General features: G+C 25.2%; 1 protein-coding gene across 2 annotated transcripts in view; it reads left to right on the plus strand.

Annotated features, from left to right (window-relative positions):
- The window catches only part of LOC100200912 (ras GTPase-activating-like protein IQGAP1), a 36,963-nt gene extending 12,903 nt beyond the window's left edge, over window positions 1-24,060 (plus strand). For both annotated transcript variants that reach the window (XM_065815256.1, XM_065815255.1), the window contains exons 8-36: window positions 2,993-3,156; window positions 3,226-3,316; window positions 5,166-5,329; window positions 5,645-5,681; window positions 6,426-6,589; window positions 6,660-6,750; window positions 9,518-9,681; window positions 11,054-11,144; window positions 11,220-11,387; window positions 12,347-12,483; window positions 12,570-12,740; window positions 12,886-12,969; window positions 13,119-13,190; window positions 13,347-13,930; window positions 14,007-14,081; window positions 16,923-17,213; window positions 17,290-17,374; window positions 19,258-19,365; window positions 19,462-19,518; window positions 19,655-19,722; window positions 19,935-20,067; window positions 20,278-20,519; window positions 20,892-20,979; window positions 21,082-21,182; window positions 21,327-21,441; window positions 22,618-22,778; window positions 22,854-22,979; window positions 23,062-23,170; window positions 23,349-24,060. In XM_065815256.1, the coding sequence (XP_065671328.1) occupies window positions 2,993-3,156; window positions 3,226-3,316; window positions 5,166-5,329; window positions 5,645-5,681; window positions 6,426-6,589; window positions 6,660-6,750; window positions 9,518-9,681; window positions 11,054-11,144; window positions 11,220-11,387; window positions 12,347-12,483; window positions 12,570-12,740; window positions 12,886-12,969; window positions 13,119-13,190; window positions 13,347-13,930; window positions 14,007-14,081; window positions 16,923-17,213; window positions 17,290-17,374; window positions 19,258-19,365; window positions 19,462-19,518; window positions 19,655-19,722; window positions 19,935-20,067; window positions 20,278-20,519; window positions 20,892-20,979; window positions 21,082-21,182; window positions 21,327-21,441; window positions 22,618-22,778; window positions 22,854-22,979; window positions 23,062-23,170; window positions 23,349-23,462 (4,055 nt within the window). In that variant the 3' untranslated portion in view covers window positions 23,463-24,060. The remainder of the gene's footprint in view (window positions 1-2,992; window positions 3,157-3,225; window positions 3,317-5,165; window positions 5,330-5,644; window positions 5,682-6,425; window positions 6,590-6,659; window positions 6,751-9,517; window positions 9,682-11,053; window positions 11,145-11,219; window positions 11,388-12,346; window positions 12,484-12,569; window positions 12,741-12,885; window positions 12,970-13,118; window positions 13,191-13,346; window positions 13,931-14,006; window positions 14,082-16,922; window positions 17,214-17,289; window positions 17,375-19,257; window positions 19,366-19,461; window positions 19,519-19,654; window positions 19,723-19,934; window positions 20,068-20,277; window positions 20,520-20,891; window positions 20,980-21,081; window positions 21,183-21,326; window positions 21,442-22,617; window positions 22,779-22,853; window positions 22,980-23,061; window positions 23,171-23,348) is intronic.
- Window positions 24,061-26,690: the final 2,630 nt, after the last annotated feature.

The raw sequence follows: 26,690 nt of genomic DNA on the forward strand, positions 1-26,690 counted from the left end.
GAGGCAGGAAGACCGGTGTTCAGTTTAAGAGAAAGGTTTTTGGTGCGTGGAAATGAGTTCAACAAATCCATTTTGTTCGAACTGCAAGTAAGGTACCCATCAACCTCCCCTGTACCTTGCGATCTTCTCGATTTCATTGATGAGAAGAAATCTTCATCTGAATAATGTTGCCCAACCTGCTCCATTTCGGCCATCTGGTCAATCTGTTGTCTCACATAGACCAGACCTGTTTAAAAACAAAATAATAGATATTTTATTTTTAGCAATGCAAAGGTTCATTTTACTATACTTAACAATGGATGATTAATTAGTAAAAAAAGTAGACAAAACAGATTACACTATGTTATAAAAAAAGGAAATCATACCTACTCCTATAATTTCAGTCCTATCAGTCTAGGTGTTCTTAATTTTTGGCAGAAGAATTGCTGCAGCCCGCAGTTCTGGGTATTGCATCATTCTACCAAAATGTTTTTGGACACCATCCTGAATTGCTTTAATAAGGGGCGGACACATTTTGGAGGATGTCTCAAGCAGCTGAATTTTGTTTGTAACTAAAAGATCACTAGCAGGAGCCATCCCATCTGTGTGTTGGTCTCAGACTAAAGGATGTCCATTCCTTTAACAACAGGTTTCATACAAGCGCAACATTCCATCAGGAAAACAATTTCAAGTGGATTCAACGTGTAGGACCCACAACAAATGCAATTTTATAGACATTTCTTGCACAGAGACGTGTGGAATAAGTATTTAAAAAATATGAGAATAGGAACTTCAAGTAATTATTTCAATCAGTATTATTTTATACTTACTTGATTACACTGATTAAATTATATTAAAAAACTCACATTGCTACTTTGAATTCTTCACACACATTTCTGATATAATCAGGGCCTTTTTCTTGTATGATCCTTAACATTCTCTTCACAGCTACGTATGTTTAGTTCCACCTAGTCTGATTTGGCTTGATGAGCTGGAGCTTGTATTTCTCTTCAACAGTTTCTGCTGCCAAGTATGCCTGACCGACCTGCTTTGTTCCACATTGCTTGCATTTCCCAAAAGCAGTTTGTAATAGCCTTTTGTATGTGTCATTGTTTTTTTCTGCCACGGCAGCATCAGTTGTGGTGACTATATTTAACAAGTGGCATGCACACCTTTGATGTGGAGGAAGCTGGTACTCAAGACTACTGTCCTTTCCCAGGATGTCAAATGTGTCAAGGTACTCATCTTGTTCTGATTCTGAATCTGCTTCCTGATTTTGGCTTTTCTCACCAAAAACACTAAATGCTTTGATAAAGTTAAAGTCGCTGTCTGTTGTGGTTCTCACCACTTTTCCCCATATTCTGTATTTATAATGGATGTCATAAAGAGTGCCTGCTAGGGCATCAAAGGTGTGTGACCCCTCAATCTCTGACAAGCAAGTGCGGATCTCCTTTCCAAGGTTTCCTCATCAATCTTATGAGCTGTCACAAAAGTCTTCTTTAACTGAATGCTAGCATCATTAATTCTGATCCGAAGAGACAGTCTGGATATGACTTTGTAATGCAGATTTAGTGCATGTAAAAATTTTTTAAAAGCAGATTGTTCAACCAAAGAAAATGGATGACCGTCACAAATAAATTGGATCATGAGCTTGTCAACCTTTTCCTGTGACAAACATTTGTTTGCACCTATAGCAAACATGTCACTTATTTCTTCTTGCTTTGCTGGGATTTTTGGTAGTTTCAGGTTTCGCTTCCTTGTTGTCGCAAAGTCACTGAAGGCCTTCATCTTTGATGGATGTTTTCGCTTTAAAAAAATGTTTGTTATCATTTTAACTGTCATATTCATTTAACATGCTAAATTTAAAATGTTTGCATGAAATCTTTTAACACCAAATATTGCTCAGTGTTAAAAGTGTTAAAATATTATAAAAGTATACAATTAATATTAAATTACCTCAACATGCTTGTGGAGGTTTGAGGTAGAGTTTTTATATGCTGATATTTCAGTCAACTTGGGCAAACACAGTTTACACTGCATAAATAAAGCTGTTGCCTTTCTTGCACTTGAAGTCAAAGTGGTCACTTAAATATGGCTACAAGTTTGCTTCAAAAGAAGTTGGTTGCAATTCCAATTCAGCTGGGTTTGCATCTGATTTGTCAGATGCAAACTCTATTATTACTTTACTCATTACTTCAAATCGACAAAAAACAAACTTCAAGTTTGTCGACTTTTAAAGTGAGCAAAACTCTAAAAAACAAAGAAAGAAAGCTATATATTTAGAACTATTATATTTAACTGATATTTTTAAGTGTGCGTTTATTAATACAAATTATACGATTTTAAAATATGTCATTATATAATATTTATTTCATCAATTAAAGCATGTTATTTCTTCCATCTTGCTAAAATTAGGCATAATTTTATAAAAAACTATAGTATATAATTAATTGAAAATAACAACTTCTTGTTTTCATGTTTTTTACAGTACTTGTACTTTACTGTTTACATTTTGTGCGTAGTTTAATGTACAAAATGTAAACATATTAAAACTTCGATTTCAATTTTATTTTAAAATTCTAATAAAAATGATTAAAGAACGATTATAAATTTGAAACAACAGCGGTGCACGTGTTTGATGTCTTCATAACTTCATTTAAAACATAATGAAAACTATAAGGAACAAAGTTATAAAACAGGTGCTATTTTTTATCAAAGTTATAAAAAAGAGTTAAATCATAGTATTTGTGAAATTAAACAATACATGATAAATTTTTTTACTCAGTAATGCATATGATTTTAAATGTAACGCAGTACAATACTTTAGAAAAAAAAAACTTAAGTAAAAGTAAAAATTCACATTTAAAAAAATACTTAAAAAGTAGAAATTCAAAAAATACCTACTCAATTACTGTAATGTGAGTAAATGTAGTTTGTTACTTTCCACCTCTGGCACAGTATTAAAATAACTTCTGAAGTAATTTTAAAATAAATTTGTTATTAACTTCTTTAGTGAAAAATTGTATTGAAGAAATAAACAGAGCTATTAATCATCGTGACGAGAAGACTTTAATCAATGTCTTGTTGTCTAAAATTGCTAGTTTAAATAATGTCAAGCTTGAAAATAGTGCATGGTATTTGCAAAATCTTGGAGATGAGAAAGCAAACAAAGCTAAGGTTTGATTGATTCATTTTTATTGAGATAAAGAAATTTAACATAAAAGTAAATGTTTATGATATTTTTAGAGAGAAGGACTTGAGTATGCTAGTTTAGAACATAAAGAAATTCAAAGTGGAATTAACGGTGCTAACTATCTTGCTGACCGTGTTAGAAATAGTATGTTATTTTTTTATGTTGATAAATTAAGTTTAAAAATTAAATTAATTTATACTTTATATATATATCAGGCTTTTACAGTAGACATGTGCAGTCGCACGCCTTATTTGTACACACAGAAAAGTTTTTTTAGACAACTTGACTGAAAAATGTACTATAACTTTCAAAAGAAATTTTATTGAAAAAGGAATTAAATAAAAAAAATTAATAAAGTAATAAAATAAAAATCATTTAAAAGATTTCTATTTTTTTAATTTTTTTATTTAAAAAAACTGTAGAAATGGTCAAAGTTTTAAAGTTACGTATTCTAGACATTATTATCGCTAAGGTTTAATTTTTTTTCCCCTTTGTTTACTACAAAGAAACATTAAAAAAAAAAAAAACTTGTAAAGAAAAAACTTGTAAGAAAAAATTTGTTATTATTTAAGTGTGTATTTTATTAGAAAAAATACATATTTATATAAATTTATAAAGTTATATAAAATACTAAAATTATATAAAATTAATTAATTTTAGATATTTTTTAAATAAAATGTGTTTATTATATTCGTTAGAAGTAATTTATTATTTAGAAGAGTTTTGCATAAAAATATTTAATTAAAAGATATTTTGCAATATCGAAGTTATTTATCATCAAAAATACATACTTTTTAAATAAAAATCAAGTTATTATATATAATATTATTTATATTTAAATGAACAACTAACATCAATCAAAGTAATTTTTTACTTTATTTAAAAAAGTTTGGCGTAATATAAAATTGCTTAAAAAGATCAAAGTTTTGAAGTTATTTATTCCAAATGTAAAATAACAAATAAAATAATTTAAATAATAAACATTTAAAATAATTTCCTTAAAACCTTTGAGTTTTATTTTAGTTATTTTTTTTTTTTTTTTTATAGTTTTAGTTTATTAAGTTTGTTTTGTTTTTATTTTATTTTTAGCTGATTGTTTTTTGTTTGTTTTTTATGTTTAGTTTAGCCTAATTTTTAAAACATTTAATATTTCAAAATGTACAAGCAGCCATAATCAAGTTGTCTTGAGAAAATACTTTATGTGTGGGCAGACAAGGTGTGCAACAGCAGGCGCTTCCTGTAAAAGCATTATATTTGTGTTTATATTTAAATTTATATATATGTATATATATATTTACAGCTATAATTTTGTATATATATAAACACTGTGAATCAGATTGAAATAACTTGTTGCCGGGGGCTTCAGAACAATTATCAACTTTCTTGTAGCCTGCTGTCTTAAAGGAGTGCTGCTATATCGACTGCAGATTTAGGATTGCAAACTTTTCATTTCGTCTTTTCTTTTTCTGAAAAAGCTGTATGCTATAAAGATAAGCCAAACTATTAAGCATTTGCTGATCTATATACGTTATAATAGATAATAAGAAAATAATAAAGAAATAAAAAAACAGAAAATAATGAAAAAAATGATTGCTGTCCCAACCCAAACCCCTAGTCAATGTAGTGGCACTCTTGATAGTCAGTCAATTTATGTATTTACAACAGTAACAATCAGTAAGTTTTAATTTTTTTGGTATTTTGGTATCTTCCAATTACTTTTCTAAACTAATTCATATTGAAAGTCTTTATTAAAGTGAACCAACATTTATGTAAATATTTCATTCTGCTTATGTGACATCACATCGTTGTATTTGTTTTTTTAATAATTTTTTTATTTTTCATTCTATGTTATGTAAAAACTTTTCATGAGTAAAAACCTTATATATAATATAGAAAAAAGGTGTATCTGAGTTTAACTCATCGATGAAACTCTGAGTTTAAATTATATATGTATGCTCATACATATATGTACATATATAACACTTTTATATAGTGGAAGGAGCTGTAATACAAATCAATAGACTGTTAGACAAAGGATCGCCTGAAGAATTAATGGTCTGGTTACAGCGTCCTGAAGGCTTATTACCTGTTGTGGATAAATCTCGACCTAATTTGTACATGGACAACCTAAAGAAACTTAAGCACGAAAAACAATCAGTAAGTTTTAATTTTTTATTTTAAAACAGTTTTAACAATTTTAGCATGGTGTGTGTGGTCATAAAAAAAGGGGGCATGATGTGAGCGATTCAATAACTTCAATTTACAAATATTATTAACAAAAAAGTGTTTTTATTATTTTTAGTATTTTTATTATTATTATAAAAAAAAATTAAATCCATTTTTTTAATAAAAAAATATTTGTGTTTTATTTTTCATTATTATGTTAATTAGGTGTCAGTATATTTTGTATGTTTTTTTGTATTTTTGTTTGTGTCAACAATAATAAAGTTTATAATTTTATTTTTTAAAAAGGATTTGACTCATGATGACCTCACTGAAAGTTTAAAGCGTAAGACTTTAATTTTGATTTTTTTTTTTTAATGTATCAAATTATATTTTATTCATTTTCATTTTTTGAGTGAAAACTAGAGTGATGAATCACATATAGGAGAAGGATTTTTAAATTAAAATTTTGTTTTTAAATGGAGTAGGAATATAACAAAATGTTTTAAAAGCAATATTAAGTGTTTATTTATGACAAATGTTATTATTATAAATAATCTTATAATTATATCTAATAGTTATTTGGAATAATAATAAATAGTAAATAAAAAATAGTTAAATTGTCTTGTGAAATTCTTGAATAATTTTAAATTTTACAAAGCTTTAAAACACAACCACTTTTGTCATTTTAAATCAAACTGTCAAAAAAAATAATGCAAACTGGAAATCCAGTTTTTGTAGATATTTCTTTTATTTTACAATCAATTTATTTTGATAAATAATAGTATCAGTTATTCTAATATATTTAACTTAACTACTTTAAATATGTTATTATAATAATTTAACTAAAATATAATCATTAAATTTAGTTATATTTTTTCCCTGGGACAGGATTTAAAGGACAAGGTTTAAACATGGAGTTTAAACCTTGAGTTGTTGTTACAGTGTTTTTTGATTAAATTTTTTTTTGCAGAACAGCATTGTATTGAAGGTGTTGAAGTTGTAGAATTGAGTTTTTAAAAGATTAGCTTTTTTTGACTGGTTTTTATTGATTCACAAAATTCTCAATATAATTTTTTATTTTTACTAGTTTTACTGGCAGTTTCTGCTGTCAATCAAGCCATTGACATGAATAATGAAAATAAATTAGTTTCAACTTTGGAGAATCCTGATGCGCGACTTAATGGTGTGGATGAATCTCTAGTTTCTAGATACCTATCACATTTTGTTGCTGTTAAAAAGGAAAAGAGAGATGTATGTTTTTTTGATTATAAAGTTCTAAAAATCAAACCTAAAAAAAATAATATATGAAGTTTTGTATTAGGAAGTTGGTGTTGATCATGATGATTTGAACCATGTTGAAATTCAAGCTCTTATTGAGTATGTTAACACTGAAGTTCAAGAGGAAAATGACTGTAAGTTGAAAATTTTTTAAATTGACAGTAAGTAATGTTGAATTGCAATATTCAATAGATGTTTTATATATATTTTTTATAATATCGTAATAAATTTGAATAAGTTTAGTACAAATATTTTCAATGGTTGAAATAAATTCACTAAGAACATATTTATTGGTTAAAACAAATTTGCTAAGAATAATTTCATTGGTTGAATATTGGTATTACAGTTTTTTTATCAGCTAATTTTAAAATATGATTATTTTTTTTTTATTAGTGTTTTTCATGCAATCAATTTGTAAAGATATTACCAACCAATGAAAATATTCTTAGCAAATTATAATGATTTCAAACACAAAAAATTAACATTTTTATGACTTTTTTTTTAATGTCAAATCATGAGATTTAGGGGTTTCAATGCTGAGTTGATTTACTGTGCAATTTTAATTTCTGGTATGAAAAGTTTTGTGTTTAAATAAACAAAATGTGCTGTCAAAGTGAGAATACTATTTTAATCTCACATTTATTTATTTTAAACTCTGTATCTAAAATAGATTTGTGAATTTTTCATATCATATTTATAAGGACTCATATTTCTGCCATTATGAATTTTTAGAGTTTTTAAGTTGCAAACAGAAAAAACTTTTTTTTTTTTCTTATTTTCATCAGCTATATATGATTAACAAGTTTCTTTCATTTTTAAATTTTTCTATAGATAAATGTTTGATTTAAAATCAATTAATATTTGAATGAATGAGTTGATTTTTTGATTTAAAATGAATGAATTATGTATTATTAAAATACTCAATTATTTAATTCAAAGTGAGTTTGTCCATTTTTATCTTATTTTTGGATTGTTTGATTAAAAGTCTTATTAGGAAGAAAAAAATGTGGATACAAATTAACAGCAAATAATGCCTCTAGGTTATCAAATTAATAGCTGGTATAATAAAATAGAGTTAAAAATACATAAGAAATTAACAAGTTGATGACAAATGTTTTAACCATTATTTTCTGAACTGGATTCTCCTGGTTTTAAAAAAGATCCCATCATTAATGATGAGAAAGAAGAAAAAAAAACCATATGGGGCTCAATGAAAAATAAAGTTCAATTTGCAGCTGGTTATTATTCTACTCAAATAAAGAAAACTTGCTTTTCGCCTCGCGATCCTCATGAAAATAATGAAAAGGATGATCTTATAAATGATCCAGAAGATATAGAGTATTTTCAATGTAAAACCTTTTTTTTTACTTAAACATTTTATAACCTTTACAATTATTTGATTAATTTTGTATTGTTTGCATTAAAAGTGTTCTAATGCTAACATGCAGTTCATGTTCCGCAATATTTGTCATGCAGTTCATGTTCTGCTGTTTGTCTTCATGTGGCTATTTATGTTTATGCAAGCCAGTTGAGTTTGATTGACGAATTAGACTGAGAAAATTTTTTTGGTCATTCTTAAAAAAAAAAGTTTTGTTGTTATGAAATAAATAGTGATGATAAAATTTTATGGTAGTAGTATTAATAATATTAATATTTACAATATAATATTGTAAAATAATTAACAATATAGTAGAAGTAATGATAACAAAAGTTTATTGTAATTTTTTAATTTAAAAAGTTTGTTACCTTTTTAAAATAATTTACCTTTAAGTTTGATAATTTTATTTGTGTTTTTGTAAACAATCTTTAATATATGTGTATATATATATATATATATATATATATATATATATATATATATATATATATATATATATATATACAGGGCGCGACAAATCCTGTTTTTTTTTAAATAAACTTTGAGGTTTGTTTCTTTATTTATTGACGAACGTCTAATTTGAGAGAAATATCAAATAACAGGACCAACAACACTTGGCCCCCCGCCCCGGTTTTTTTTTTTTCTAAAGGCCCTTTATTTTTAATTCTTTCAATTTTTATTTATTTTATTCAAATAATTTTTTATTCAATTATAAGGGAGTTTTATTTTCAAATAACTTTTATTCTAGTTAATAAGACATAATAGTTAGATTTATCAAAGATGCTTATTGAATTTTATCCATTTTTGATTAATTCAAAACAATTTTTTACGCATTTGCAAAGTGCGTGCAAGTTAATGAAACTAATATGCAATAACCTTATGACTGTCAACTGTTATCTATTAATACAAAAAGGTGAATTTTTCTCAATGTAGCTTGTTAAATTTATTTACTTATAAAAAAAACATTTTAACTTGAAGAAAATTAAATAAAAAAGAACAAAAAATAAAAGTTGTTTTGACATTTCTTTTTTAAAAGATTTAAAAATAATATAATATTAAGTATTTAATAAGTTATTATTTAAAGTTATTATTAAATACTTAAATAATATTACTATATTTAAAATTCTAAGTATTTAATGATAAAATATCATATTATTGGTTTTGTTAAATGCACAGTAAAAAATGAAAACTATAATAAACATTTAAAAATTTAAGGCAAAAAAATTATTAAAAATTTTTAAAGGCGAACGCCAACGTTTGCTTAAGTAAAAGTAAGGAAAGGTATATATATATACACACACACACACACACAGATGCGTGTGTGTGTGTGTGTGTGTGTGTGTATATATATATATATATATATATATATATATATATATATATATATATATATATATATATTATTTATAAAATGTATTATATATATATTATTTATAAAATATATATATATATATGTAATTTTTACCTTATATATATATTATTTATAAAATGTATTATATATATATTAAATTATTACCTTCTAGTATTAGCAGCACTCTCAAAGATAAATGAAGCTATCTCCAATGCTAATCCACATATTATATTGAAAGCTCTTGAACTGCCAACAGCCAAACTTACCAATGTTCGTCCAAAAAATGCAGAACTGTACACTATTATTTTAAAACAAGCAAAGCTAGAAAAAATTCAGGTACTGTTTTGATTTAGTGTGAATCTAAATTATGTTGCTACCCTTTTAGTTGAAGCAGTAAAAAGTTGAACTCGAATATCTTTTCCTAGTTCAACTTTAAGTAAATCATTTTTTCAAGTTTCTATACTGATTATGGAAACATTTAATTGTATAATGAAAATAAAATTTTAGTTTATAATAAAAATAAGGTTTTAATGTTTAATGAAAATATGATTTTAATTTATTATGAAAATAAGATTTTTTTATTGAATAAAATTTTTTGTTTTCAATATAATTATTTTTTTGACCAAAAGCATGTTTATAGAAATGAAATTTCAAAAGATAGTGTTTCTCTTTGATTTTTAGCACAAATTCTTAAAAATTATAATTTTGTCCTGTATATATATATATATATATATATATATATATATATATATATATATATATATATATATATATATATATATATATATATATATGTATATATATATATGTATATATATATATTAGTAGCATATCAATTAATGGCTGATACCATTGATGATGTACAGAAAAAGGCTTATGCCAATTAATTAATCAGTTGATAAAATGTTCAAAATATAAAAGAATACAATAATAAATCATATATTATATCATATAATTTTTGTCTCAAATATAAAGTACCAATATTAAAATGTTATACAGGCAGATAAATATGAGATATGACCATATTTTATTAAAAAAAAAATCTATTTTTATATATCATAATTCAAGAATAAAATTTTACCCCCAAAAATTCGTACCATTATAATCGTATTTGGTATATATCTAACGCCTTCAAAAATAATCAAACAACATCGAAAAATACATAAGGGATTATGAATAGCTGTGAGTGCAATGATGAAGTAATTATACTTAGAGATTTACATTTCTTAAAGAATATACAATCTACTATAAGATCTAGTTCTATAAAAAAATGGTTTAATTAAAATTTATTGAATCAAATGAATTAGAATTTTTCCACATCACCATTTAATGTTACAACATCTTACAATGATCATATAAATATTTATTTTATATATATATATATATATATATATATATATATATATATATATACATATATATATATATATATATATATATATATATATATATATATATATATATATAGGGTGTATAAATAAGGATAACTATAGAAATAGGATTAAAACTAGGGTTATTAGGATTATCGAACTACAAGATGTAAATAAGGATAATTTATAAGATTGAACTTAACTTAAACTACTAAAAGTTTATTTTTTAAAATTTTTTAGCACTATTTTATTTAGTTTAAAAAATGATTTTTTAAATCTATATACTTTTAATTTTTTAATTCTATATACTTTTAGTTTTTTAATCTATATACTTATAGCGTTCTGGTGATCAAAATTCAGAGCTGTGGCATGAAGAAATCCAGTTTTGCATTGATAAAGCTAATGGCATTGCTGATGACGCTGAACGATGTTAGTTTATAAAACATTTTTTTAAAGTAAACATTTTTTCATGAGTTTTAATAGCTTACAAAATATAATTTTCAGTGGCTAATGGAATCATCAATGTGAATGAGGCAATTGATAATGCTGATAGTGCAGATCTTTTACTTGCATTAAAATCAAAAAGTATTGCACTTAGAAGTATTACACCTGAATGTACTGAACAATATCATGCAGAATTGAAATTTGCCAAAGGACAGAAAAATGATTCATGTAAGTTTGTTATGGTTTTATGACTTATGTAAAGACCATACAATTTTATAGTTCTTATGTTAAATATTTCAAGGCTATTCTAAACTTAAGCTTCATGTCATATATAAGGTGCGCTCTCCAAGTTTTTCTACTTTTATCTCCTTTTTTTCCCTGAAACTCTTTTAATGTTAATACCTTTAAATGTTGATACCCAGTTATTAACTTTATACTCTATGTGCAAATATCAAAATAACATTAATCTTCCTTGCCACACTTTATCATATACATTCACTATTTTGAATCTCAAGTCTAAGATCATGACACATCCATCTGATTATCATAAAAAGTTTTTTTTTTGTATATCACTGCATTTTTTATAAATTGCTTTCAAACTATACAAACAATTTTCTCTCTGCATTGCTAAACTATTTAGAGAGAGCCTTCAAGACGGTAATAAAAAGCTGAAGGCTGAGCACTAAACCTTGATGCACATCAATATTTACTTCAAAACTCTCCATCTTTTCTTTTGATTACTGTTAACATTTTCATACATTGTCATTTTTTATTCCATAAATATCTCGAAATCCGCTACTTTTTTTCACCAACTCACCACCTCATGTTACTTCGTAGAAGGTACCAAGAGAGGTTGTTGATTGGTGAAGAAAGGATGTTTTTTCAAACCAAGAAATAACAAGGTTTAGAGGGTTTAGACAAGTACAATCTTTTTTTTCATTTTCCTTTTTTTTCCTACTTTGTCTGAAAAACTTAAGATGTACAAAATTGTTTTAGGACAGTGTTGGTATAAATCAGCAAAAGTATATATACACACACAGATGGATATACAGAGATATAATAAAGTATATATACACACACAGTATATATACATTGTGTTTATTTTTAAGTTTTATTAATAAAACTAACATTTTTAAAAATATGTTTTAAATGTTTATTAATTTTTAAAAATATATTTTGTTATATAGCTTGGGTTGGGTGGACTGAAACTAGAGTTCCACAAGGTTACACCTATTACTTAAATGTTTTGTCAAAAGAGTTTAGATGGTCACTTCCTCCAAATTTTCAATTTGGCATTGGTTATCTTAATAAAGATGAAATACAGGTTTTAACAGTTGACATACTTCATACATATGTAATTGATGTTTAGTTGGTAATAGTTAGAGATTAAACATAGCTTAATAACTTTAGGATATTCTGAGTAAAATTACTGCAAACCATGACCATGAATTGTTTTTGCATGCTAATGAACCATCAGCAGTAAAAATTCAAGCTGCATTTCGTGGATACAAAGCTAAGAAAGAATATAGAGAAAGGAAAAATTTTGTTCAAAAACAACTTCCTGCAATTGTTAAAATTCAGGTAATATTTTTTCACCATGTGTATATATATATATATATATATATATATATATATATATATATATATATATATATATATTCATACATACAATAATGCTTTACTTTATTTAAAGTTGCAATGCTTGACTGAAGATTTTTGTTTTTAGGCCACATGGAAATCTTACCAAGCTAAAAAGGCATACCAAGATAGACTAGCACAGTTACATAGCAATGAAGATGCTGTTATTAAGGTAAATATGTCCAAATATGCGCACTATTTGTATATTTCATGTTTTCATGTTCATTAGATAGTACAATTATTATTTATTAGATAGTACAATTATTATTTATTTAGGTTATCATTTTTCAAAAATTGCTTCTGACATTTTGTTTGATTTAGATTCAAGCAACTGCAAGAATGTTTTTAGCAAAAAAAAAGTATAATGATCGTTTGAAATACTTTAAAGATCATGTAAATTGTTATGTTTCTGTTGTGTTTTTTGTCTTATTTTAAATTATATATATACTTTTTTAATTTTAAATCAGTAATAGGTCTCACGAATTCAATTCCTTTTCTATGCTTTTTTTTTTTTAATGCTATCTTTCTATGCTATTTTTCTTCTTTTAGATAAAAGAAGTGGTACAAATTCAATCTTTTCTTCGTGCTAATTTAGCACACCATGATTACAAAATGTTGAGTAAACCGCAACCACCTGTAAAAAGTGTGCGCAAGTTTTTACATTTACTTGAGCATGACCATATTGATTTCCAAGAAGAACTTGAACTACAGAAACTTAAGGCCCAAGTTGTTACGGAAATACGTTCACTTTCTCAGCTTGAAAATGATTTGAACACAATGGACATAAAAATTGGACTTTTAGTACGTAATCGAATTACTTTACAAGATGTAGTGATGCACAACAAAAAACTCAAAAAAGATCGCTCTGATGCTTTAACAGCAACCCAAGCTACTCAAGGTATAAAAGGATTAAGTCGAGAGAAAAGAGAACAGTTAGAAGCTTATCAGCATTTATTTTATCTTCTGCAGACAAATCCAAATTATCTTGCACGACTTATTTTCAAAATGCCACAAATCAAAACAACAAAATTTATGGAGTCAGTGATTTTAACCCTATATAATTATGCAGCTAATGCAAGGGAAGAGTATCTTCTATTAAAGATGTTTGAAACTGCTCTACGTGAAGAAATAGGGTAAGTGTTTTTAGATATTAGATATAGTATTTTATTATCTTTGTTGTATTTAATTTTTAATTTTTTTCTTTTTTAGAGATAAGATTGATCAAATTGTTGAAATTGTTACAGGCAACCCTACTGTAATTAAAATGATAGTTCATTTTAATAGGTAAATGATTTATATACAGTTATTCTTTATGCTATAAATGTGAGTATGAAACTTTTGCAGACAATAAATATTGTCTGGTAAATAGTTTTTAGGCAAGGTATTTAGATTTTGCAATAGAAGAAAACACTCAAATCAATTTCCTGTATTGATTGCTTGTATCAATATAAAATAAAATGTCAGTATCAATTGCTTTTACAATCGTAATAAGAATATAAAGAAAAATTACTAAAAAATAATTTGTTTTTAATGTCTAATTTTAATAGTTTTGCAGGCTGTAATTATTTAAATCCAATCCTTGATGTCAGGTTGGACAACCAGTTTTACATTAGCTTTTGTTAGCCACATTTTTTTTTCTTTTACTTTGTTTGTGAATAGTCTAGTTGTTTAAATTAAAGTTTCTTTAAAAACACTGATGGTTTTTTAAGCTATGTAATCTTTTCTTAAACAATGAGTTTAATAAAAAAAAGCACTAAATGACTTAAAGGTATCCCCAACTGCCAAGAAAAGTTGTATTTTTATTAAAGAAAATGTTTTAAAAAAATATTTGGGCTAAATTTTTTTGATTAAAACTGAATAATGAATGGATATCAACAAAACTAAAATTGTTGTTTTAGTTGAAGCTTTCTCCATTTTTTCTTGGTTCTCATAGTTTTTATAATATACGCTGCAGACTTTATAGTTTATTTCATGTGTATTTTATTTATAACAGTTCATGACTTCATTTTTTTTTTCATTTAAGATATTGAAGTATTTTTTTCTGACAATAAAAAAATCATATTTATTTGTATAATCTTTAACTAAATTTCAAAAACATTTTGAAATGCAATTAAAAATAAAACAATATATTTGGTTTGTCAATCATTAGAATTATTTTTAAATTAATATATCTTTTACAAAAGATATTTTATAAAAAATAAGGAAAAAGATTTTATAAGAATATATAAGTTTATATATTTGCTTTGTCTTTTTTAAAATAAGCATTATTTGTTGATTGTTTGAAATATGTTTAAATACATTAATTTTTCCTATTAGGCATTGTATTAGTGTAGTGCAGTGGATGTTTTATTGCTCTAATTTTAGGCGCTGCTGTCTAAGTAGCGGGTTTGAATCCTCTATAGAAACTACTTTATTTGATTTTAAATGTTTTATTCAAAGTAGTTGTATGTTTTTTTAACTAAATTGTTGTTTATTTGTAGTTACATTATATTGTTGTTAATTATAGTTTATTTAGGTAGTAGCAGTCAAGTGTACATATTCAGACAGACTCAAATAGGGTTAGGCGCAAATAATATTTAAAATGTATATAAAAACAATAAAATTTTTATCAACATAGGAATTGTACATTAATAATCTTTTTTCTATTTTCACCCATAATCATTGCAATTTTGTCACTGAGAACCAACAAAAAATGGAAAGTTTTAACTAAAACAATAATTTTATTGTTGTATTGATATGCATTTATTATTTAGTTTTAATGAAAATAGGTTTAGCCTGTTTTTTTTTAAACATTTTCTTTCATATGAAGACAACATGTTTCGTCCGTTAGGCATCCCTTTATGACATAGTTTTGTTGAATAACAGCATCTAAAAAGAAAAAATATATATCAAAAGGGTTTTTATGCATAATAAAGATTTTTTTCATCTAAAAAATATTTAAGAAACATGTTTAATTTATATTAGTCAAATCTTTTTGTAAGGAAAGTTGATATACTAACAAAAACAAAAAAAAAAGCTTGTTTTTAATCAATAATAAATGTGTCTTGTTGTCCAAAAGCTTATTCAATTGATTATCTCAAAATATGAAAGATAAAATGTCGTAAAAAAGTTTATTCAATTGATTATCTAAAAATATGAAAGATAAAATGTCATAAAAAAATGCTGAAATTACAGTTGTGTTAATGTCATGAGGCATTGGTAAATGACCCAGGTTGATATTTGACCAGGGCCAGGTTTGATAAAATATAGTCAGAGCCAGGTTTGTGACTGGGGCTGCATAATTATTTATACATCCTAAAGTACTTTTTTTTTCAAAACTTATGTTTAATTTTGTATATATATGCATTTATAAACATCATTATGATCAACATGATCATCATCATTATAACCATCATAATAATTGTCATCATTATCATCATTATTGTCATCATCATCATTGTTGTCATCATCATCATTGCCATCATCATTTCCATCATCAGCAGCAGCAGGCTTTAGCCTTTCTTTTTTTATGCTATTTCTCTAAACACGGCCAATGCTCAAACAAGCTACCATCTTTATCACAATAAACTAAAACTCGTTCTTGCTTGGCTTCTTATTCAACAAGTTGCATCCTTTTACTGTATCTTTCCCTATTTACTAAATACTGGCATAAAGTCCTAAATGTAATCTTAAAGAAATTTAAACAAGTTTTTAAGTTTATCTAATGTTTACTATTTTTATTCTCTTGAGAAATTTATTCATAAATAATGTACATGCAAAAAAATATTCTGTCAATTTCACTATAAATAAATGTTTCTATTTTGATAAAAAGATAAAAAAAAAAGTTTCAAAGGTTTTAAAGTTGTAAATTAAACTGTGTATGTTTCTTAATTATTTTATTAACTTTTTAATGTGTTATATTAACTCATCAAAAACCCATTAAAAATGGTGTCACTTCTTAGTTATTTCTGTAACAGTTGTTGTTAGTATGAAGACTTAAATTACAGTTTGATAAGAATAATAAATAACTTAATAATAGACACTTTATAATTTTAAATGCTCTTTTAAATGAGAGATGTTTATTACATAGTTTTACACTTTAGATTTTCTTTATCAAACTAATAACTATATTTAAAATATTTTTAGAGGTTCAAAAGGTCAAACTTCACTTCGAGATATTTTAAGTCCTCTTGTGAAAGAAGTTATTACAGACAAAAATCTAGTTATTAACACTAACCCAACAGAAGTGTACAAGCAATGGATAAATCAGATGGAGAGTGAAACTGGTAAACCAAGTGAACTTCCTTATGATGTTGATAATGAGTTTGCTATGAAACAACCAGAAGTAGCAAGACGCATTGAGGCTTCAGTTAAAGCCCTTGAAGTTGCTTCTGACAAATTTTTAAATCACTTTATCAAATCTATTGACAAAATTCCGTAAGTTGTTTATAAGTTTCGTAAACTGAGATTTATTGTTTAAACTTACTTTATTATTAATTATATTCTTCTTCAGTTATGGGATGAGATATATTGCAATGACACTCAAGGAATCTCTAAGAGAAAAATTCCCTAATGCAAAGGATGATGAAATTTTGAAGGTGAGTGGGAATAATCCATAATTAGTTTTGTTTTAAAATTGTTATTTAATTTTTTACAAATCATTAGCCCAGCATACAGGTGTCATATTGTTTAATTTAAAATTTTACTATTTAAGAGCATCATTTTATACATCCAACAAATTTGTCTGTGAAAAGTACAGAAATTAATTAAAATCCTATTAAAAAAAAAACAGACTTCAAAAAAATTGTTTGAATTTGCTACAAATAGGTAGAGGTGTTTTTCATGGCTAATAATTTTTACTTTTAAAAAAGGCCTTTTTTTTTGAAATTTTTTAATGCATTTTTTTATGCATTTTTTCTGCAATAAGTTTTGTTATTAAATTAACAGTGGGTCCTTACATAAGTACAGCAGATTTTTTTTTCTTTTCTTGCCTATAACTTACTCTTTCTATGCTGCAAAATTTTTTTACCTTTTTTGTTTTTTTACTTTTGACATGAATCACGCAAGTTCTTCCTTGGTTTGTAAATGGTAAAATGAGTTCATTGTAAAAGTCGATTAATAAATATCTTTTTTTTTACTTTAAACTCTTAGTAAGCTTGTAAATAACCTGAAAGTTTTAATTGTACTCAATGATGACTCTAACTTTTTTTGTTAATGTTTTATCTGTAATAAGTTCGGGGCATAGTGACAAGGCAAATATTGTCTTTTTTTAGCCCCGGGCATGTAGATTTTATTTATATAAAACAACATTGTGTTCTTTTTTAATGCCGAAATAAATAAATAATAGCTTGAATCTACTGAATGGAAATATATTAATATGTTTTTTTTTATGCTTAAAATAAGTATAAAATTTTTAGTGTCACCTTTGAAATTTGAATGAATTTTATCTGTCATTTGTCAATAGATACTTCAAAACAAAAAGTTTTAGTTTACAAAATGTCAAACATTTATCACCTTCTTTTCTCTTTTTCTTTTTATATGTATTTACTGTTTATATGAGTTAAAAGAGTTCAATTTATTGTTCTATGCTTTTTACAACAAATATATTATGAGCAAATGATTTATTAAACCAATCCAAAAAAATAAAGATACTTCCTATGTTTTTTTGTAATAAGTGTGCACAAAAAAGGTAGTTTATTTTTTTTCAAAATGTTAAATACAAACTTTTTTAAACAGACCGGAGGAAATGTAAATTTTTTTTTCAAATATTTAAGCCTATTTGTAGAACTTTCGAAAATTTGAGAGATTATGAATAATTCTTTTTCATCAAAGCTGGAATGTAGATAAATTTTTAAATAACTTTAACTGAACAAACTTTAATAGACTTGTTTTCCAATCTGTTTATTGAGTTAGCCAGCATATTAAATTAACTTTTTCCTACAATGAAACCTTAGTTGCATGTACATGAAACAATGAAACCTTGGTTGCATGTGCTTTTATTTTAGTTTCCTGATAATTTTTGATCCAAGCATTTTAAGTAATAAAATTTCAATTTTAAGAAAGTTTCTTTAATTTTTTATGTAGCCAATGAATATATATATATATGTGTGTGTGTGTGTGTGTGTGTGTGTGTGTGTGTGTGTGTGTGTGTGTGTGTGTGTGTGTGTGTGTGTGTGTGTGTGTGTGTATTTTTTGCAATATTAGGCTTGTTTTTTTTGTGAAGGGTAACACATTGATTTAAAGATATTTTTATTTTGGAAAAATCTAATAGGTATATATGTGTATATATATATATATATATATATATATATATATATATATATATATATATATATATATATACATATATATATATATATATATATAATATTGCAAAAATATATATATATATGTGTGTGTGTTTTTTGCAATATTAGGCTTGTTTTTTTTGTGAGGGGTAACATTGATTTAAAGATATTTTTATTTTGGAAAAATCTAATAGGTTGTTGGTAATCTTATATACTATCGATATATGAATCCTGCTATTGTTGCTCCAGATGCTTTTGATATTGTAGATATAGCTATTGATAAAGGTCTCTCTCAAGATCAGGTAGTTCTTTTATTTATATAGTAAAATATATTTGTTGCTTTTGAAAAACGGACAAATAAACTAAGTTTTAATAAAAATTATTAATAATTGGTTTAGAGACGAAATCTTGGATTGATAGCTAAAGTTTTGCAGTATGCAGCCTCAAATAAAATGGTATTTTTTATGCAAAGAAAAAAATTTTTTGTTTACTATTTTTTTATGTTTTATTTTTTCTCTTATGACTTATTGTTATTAATTATAATTCTGATTATTATTGTTAATATTACTACAATTTTTTGTTAATATTTAGTTTGATCTTGAGAATGCTCACATGAGTTCACTGAACCCTTATATATCAGAATCTTTTGCTAGACTTAAGTAAATAAGATTTTAATTTTATGAAGTTTTTTTTATTATAATTTATTTTATTATAGGTTCTTTTATAGTTAAAATATTTTTGTTAAACTGTTCAAGTTTAACAAAAATATTTTAACTATAAAAGTTTATTTAATGTTTATAAATGTGATATACATATGTGCATTTAAATTTAGAAATATATATTTTCTTTTCACATTTAAGTTTCTTTTTAGAAAATTTTTTACTGATGCTTCTACCGTTGAAGATGCTGAATCACATTTTAATATTGACCAATATTCTGATGTTACTATGGTTACAAAGCCAGTTGTTTACATGACTGTTCAAGAAATCATTGATACACATCAAGTATTGCAATGTTTTTTAAATATTCAGTTACTATTATTGATGTAATAATAATAGTTATTAAATAACTATCCTGTTAATAATCGTTTATATTGATAAGCACGCATTTTTTTAATTTAAAATTAGTTGAATAACACTTCATTAATTGTACAATTTAAATAAATTGAAATACAATTAAAATAATAAATAAAAATGAAATACAATAAATTCTAGCTTTTAAGTGAACATGTACATGAAATTACAAGTGATGAACATGATCCTCTTAAAGAACTATTGGATGACCTTGGAGATGTACCTACAGTTGAAGAAGTTGTTGGTATACCTAAGTCTGATGTAAAAGAAGAGCAAGAACAACAAATTGCTAAAATGGCTCAAACTGAAATTTCACTAACATTAACAAATAAATTCGAAGTTCCAGATGATGATGATTCAGATATGAAAGCTTTGTTTGTTAGGTGAGATATATTTTGTTAATTAGGTGAAATGTTTCTTATTGGTTCAGTGTGATAATTTTGCATTTTTATTTGAACATATTTTTTTGTGAACTCTTTATTTCCAACCATCTTTTACTTAAAGCAATGAAAATAAAATCTAACAATAAAAGTATGTAGGTAAAAATTTTAGGAGTTTTTAGCTAAAACAAAATATTTATTCTAGTTCTTGTAAAAATCAATCTAATGGAGGTGCTATGCATCTAAAATACTGTAAAAATATGTCCATAAATATAGGTGTATATATAGATTTGAAGTATTATTTATTTTCTTTTAAAACACTTTTTTACATTTATTTATTTCATTGATGTAATGAAAACTTTTTTTTCATTGTAGAACAAAAAAACTTATAGTTGACATTATGCGCGTGCAACAAGGAGAACATTTAATTCAAATATTAGAAACACCCGCTACAAAACAACAGGTAGTTGTGTGTTTTGTTTTCTACAAAGATGCTGTATTTTTGCAGCAGCTTTTTAATCAAAATATTTAATAGTAAATATTAGTAAATTTTGTGATATTGCAGGAAAGTGAACACGCGCGTATTGTTAAACAAAGGCATGAACATGAAGGAAAACAAAAGTCTAGTGGAGTAAAAAGATCAGCATCTTCACTTGGTGATAGCAAGTAAGTTTAAACTATTTTGTGTTAATTTAAATTAATTTGGTATACAGGTAGTTTTTATCCAGGTAACTTGTATCCTCTATGTTATTGTTTGAATCCTGATTACCTCATTTTTTATATTTATGTAACACTTTTTTTTCTCAACAGGATGTCCTTAAAAGAAATTAAAAAGAAGATTTATCATAATTTAAAAACTCTTGAGCAGCAAGGGCTTGTTTCTTCTAAGAATCGTTACCAAGATATTGTAAATGCCATTGCAAAGGTATTCTTTGCGAATTTTGTGTTAAAAATGTTTTATTACGTTTTTTAATGGGTTTACTAAATGGGGTTACAAAAAAAAAAATTTATTTAAAAGAATATTTAAAAAGTTATAAGTTTATTAAATTTGTATTCAAAAATAAGCATCTTTTTATCATCTAAAAATGTTTCTTGGTTTAAAAGTTTATTTATTCTTAAAATACTCTTAAAATAAATAAGATGGTATGTCATAAAAGACTAAGTAGATAAAAAGTAACTTAAATGCTTATATGTTTACAATTAAACACAGTATTAAAAGTGTTTAAAAGGTTTTTGATTTTTTAGAAGCATTTTTTTAATGTTTTATTTAAAAGAAAAAAAGTACAATAAATAATATATTAAATATGCTATTAAATATTTGATTTTATATTTTGAATTTGTATTAAATATATTGATTCTAAATGAATGAATGAAATATTGAATGAAATGAATGTGCAGTTTATATCTATAATTGACTTGATGTTTTGTTATTTTTGTCTACTTTCAAAAAAGTTTACTTTTCAAAAAAGTAAAAAAAAAAATTTTTAGAATTTAATGAAAGTTACTTTAGCAAGTGTTTATTATGTCATAAGCATATTTCTCTATATCATTAGTTATTTTAAAGCAATACCTCTAAACAATGTCAGCGATTGTTTATTATGGACGTTTTAACAGGTTTTTTGAGTTGTTGTTTTCTTTTTTTGTTTCTTGTTTTCTTTTTGTTTTTTTATTCTCTTTAGACATTTTTCATAAACAACATACAAATAATTGAAGTTATTAATTTAAATAAACAAATAACTGAAGTTATTAATTTAAACATTTAGTTCATAGTTATTTCAAACCGTTAGATTTTCTTTGTAGTTTGAAAAGAAATTTTAATTGTTCTTGAAAATAACAATCTTTTAATTTAATATTTATTGAAGCTACTGTACAGTCAATTTTTCATATTTGTTGCTGATAGTGTTTTCTTTACTTGAAAAAAAAAAGTTACCCAAAAAAAATGGTTATATGCATAAAATTATTTTATTTTTACTTTTTTTTTTTCATTTAGGATTCTCTTTAACTACTACTATAAAATGAATTCTTTAATATAATAATCAAGTTTAATTAAATATTTCATGTCTTAATTTTAGTTTAATTCTTTGTTTCTTTGTAATGTTAGGACATTCGAAATCAACGCAAGTATCGTCAAAGAAGAAAACAAGAGTTGCAGAAATTGAAACAAACATTAGATAATTTAAATAGAAAGGCTAAATTTTATGAAGAACAAGTCAATTATTACAATCAATACACTAAAGTTTGTCTTGATAACCTTACTAAGAAGTATGTGTTGTTTTTTCACTGGTTATTGTAATCTTATACTGGAGCTATTGTATTAATTTGTTTATATTTTTACAGAAAAGTAGGTAAAGTAAAGAAAGGTAAGAAATCAGATAACATTGTTGTTGGAACAATAAAGTATAGCGCACAAAAGTTGTTTGAAAAGAAAGTTGTTTTGGAAATAGAGGGATTGCCACAGCCTCAGTAAGATTTTATTTACAAATAAGAATGCATTTCGTAGTATCTATTATAGTACTTAAATTTTTTTTTTTTATTTTTTTTTTAGGTTTAAAAATGTTATGTTTGAAATTACATCATCTGAAGATGTTGGTGTTTTTGAAGTTTCAGCAAAATTTATGGGTGTTGCCATGGAAAAAGTAGAACTAGTTTTTCAGGTTGGAAATGTTTTTGAACTTACTTAATTTTTATAACAATTATAAACAATTTATTTTATGTAAATAATATATGGTAAGTTTTAATCAGATGGTTTTTATTGTAAAATTTTTGTGTGTGATATTTATAAAAGTAACACTTCGTGTAAGTGTTGTTTTTTTATTATTTTTGTTTGTTTAGGACTTACTTCAGCTTCAGTATGATGGTGTTGCTGTTATGAAAATGTTTGGAAAAGCCAAAATTAACGTCAATTTGCTAATTTTTTTAATAAATAAAAAGTTCTATGGAAAGTAATTTTTGAATGACAAATTTTGGGTTCATAAAGCTTTTTCTAGGCTGTAGTAGTTGCTAAAATGCTGATTATTGTTCGAAATCAACTATAAAAACGACAATTGAGTTTTCAAATAGTTTCCTTTATTGAGTGACGTTCGCTTCAAGAATTCAATTAAATGATATTTGTAAGAAGTAAACATGTGAATATGAACGTATTGAGTTTTCTCACCTTTTACTATGTGTAATAGTTTATTTAGTTCAAATCTTTAGATTTCTTTAATGTCAAGAATTTAAATTATGAATTTTTTATTTATTATTTTTGTGAGGCTGTTTTTAGTTTCTTTTTTTTTAATATTTTTAGAATGGTTTACATTTTATGATACACAATATACGAGTTCGCAATATAATCTTTTTACAATCAAAGGCTTAGGCGTTTGTTAAATACTTCCATTTCTCTTTTTCTTTTTAGCTATAATTGGGCATATGAAAGTCTTTTACTTATCTAAAGTATTTGTATAACATTCAAAAAATAAAAAGAGAACAATGCAGTACTATATTTTTATTTTTTTAAACTTGAAAAATATCGACATCTTTATTATAATAAATCCATTGATAAAAATATTCCTTTTGTTTACAAGTATATTTTTTTACAATAACGAGAAATCGTTTCCTTCTATCATGTATATACGATGGCGTTGGTTTTATGAACCAATTATCTATTTACAAAATTCTACCATAGTCTCTACCTTTTTAAACTAAAGGGAGACGGGGGCTAATTGGCTATATTACTCTTGAGCTCTGTTGCAAATATGGCACACTTTTTTTGTGTGTAAATATCAGCTAATTTGAATAAATGAGTGAAGGTAGCATATTCAAGTCCCATTCATTATATTAAAAAAATATTATTGAGGCACCAGCCGGCACTAAAAAGAAAAATGACCATTATTTACGTGTTAGTGAGCCTAATAAACTTAAATCATATTTTGTGAACTCAAAACGAATATTTTTTATGTTGTTTTTTCTCAATTACTTTTAATTACTATATTTAAAAAAAATTTTAATATCGTAATTAAAAATAAAAGCGAAAAAAATTTTTTAAGCAATCATTAACAGTTATACTATATGAATAGTTACAATTTGACACTAGGTGCTTTAAATCCTGGCTTCCTCTAGTTTACTTTTCGAAAACATTTCGACACAAATCGAACAAAAAAAAAACTGGCGGAACTATTTCCACAATTTAAACTTTTTTCTATTGCGTAGAAACTTTTGCTAGTTTCACTTTCAATGCGTACAAACTTTTATTGCGTATAAACTTTTGCTAGTTTCAACATAATATTATCTTTCAATTTTTTGCTTTTTTTTCTTTCTTCCATTTCTAACTTATTTTTAACACATTCAAATTTGGCAAATCTGTCAGGAATGTGGTTTTATTTTTTTAATTTAAAATTTTTTCTTGGTTCAGTTTTTTTAAAACCTCATTGCGACTGCAATGATAAGGTAATAAACAAACCAATACCTCATTATACTTTTTTCTTTAAAATAGTCTAAAGCTTTCGTTGAAAGGTGAGAATTATTAAATAGAGACATGTATTTCTAGCATAATTGACAAAATTATGGAAAAATTGCAAAAATTGAACTTTAGTCATCCAATCAAAAAGGCTTGAAGCCCCTGCACTTCACTAAATAGCATCATTTAAATAACATGCTTTAAATTCACACGAAATGAAATTACTAAATTGCCTCACTCAGGAGAAGTAACGCGATCAAATTGTTCAAAGCCTTTTTGAAATAAAATATAATCTGGAGTTTGAACAGTGATAATACTAGACAATGTTTCGTCTGACTTTTTTTTTCCACTGAACTTTGGGAAGTCAGACGAGAAAACTTTGGTTTTTGCGCTAATGCAATTTATCATCTACTGGAACAAATATGTTCCTGCAGCTTTGCGTTGATCTTTATGAAATATCGTCATGTTTTGGGGGGTTTTATTTTAAAAATGCGCTAAAATTTATTTTATTAAGTTATCAGTGCTATTCAGAAGCTATATGACAAGCGAAAAGGATAATTTAGAGTATGCATTTAAATAGTTCGTGAGTTATTTTGTATTAAATCTTTGAAGGATTACCAAAAATAATCTTTAATAGCTCTCAGCAATTGCGTAGATTGTTTCGTTTGCCAACCAACAGGCAGTGAAAAATCAATTGTGTTTCAATGTCTATCCTTTTTTACCTTCATTTTAAACTTGTTAAGAGAAAGGCAAGGACCTGATAGTATTCGATATGAATATGTATTAAGATGTGCAATAATAAAGTTTTAGTTGTTTCTCCGCTTTTGAGTTGAATGAAAGATCAAGAAAACATTCCAGACCTTCCAACTCTCACGGTTTTACCGAGAGACTCACGGTTTTATAACGAACCTCACGGTCTCACGGTTGATCCAAATTCTCACGGTAAATTTTAAAAATTTTCCGAAGAACTTTTTTTTCAATTTACTCTTAATATTTTAGCTTAAAATAATAACAATATATATTCTGAAAAAGATTGTGATTACATCAAAAACTAATGAATATTAAGTGAACAAAACAGATCATAAAACCGGCTCCGACTTATAAATAGCTTTAAACATGTGTTTTTTTCACTGATCTTAAAATATAACTGGATAGCGTATGCGGCAAATTTTTTGAAGCCAGTTTTGGCCTCCCAAGATGGCGATGGTTTCGGTTGATTACAAATGAAGAAATTTTTGTTACGAACTTATATGTCATTTACATATATAAATATTATGAAATGTACATGTCTCAAATATAATTTTTGGTTTTACATAACTATAATTAAAAAAAAAAGGCAATATTACATATTTACGCAAATTTCTCTATTGTTTAACAAAATATATTCTAAACAATAAGTTTGTATAATTATTATTATTAAAAAAATAAGATATTATAATAATATCTTGCTTTTTTAAAGATAAATAAATGTTATTAAATAAGATAAAAATTTTTAGTTTTTTTTAATTAAGAATTAGTTTATTTAACATTAGTAAGAACAAATAAGGAACTAGTAGTTATACAAGTTAACAATTTCCAAACAACTTTCGAATAATTATTTTAAGTCTGAAAAACTGAAATAATTTTATTCATATTTTGTTTATTTTTCATTTAACTACTTTCTTTTAATTTTAGTTTTACTATAAATTATTTGTTTAATATTGTTTATAATACACTTTATGCACCTTTTAGTTCTTAAC

Source organism: Hydra vulgaris, chromosome 13 (genome assembly GCF_038396675.1).
Source record: "Hydra vulgaris chromosome 13, alternate assembly HydraT2T_AEP".
Lineage (NCBI taxonomy): Eukaryota > Metazoa > Cnidaria > Hydrozoa > Anthoathecata > Hydridae > Hydra > Hydra vulgaris.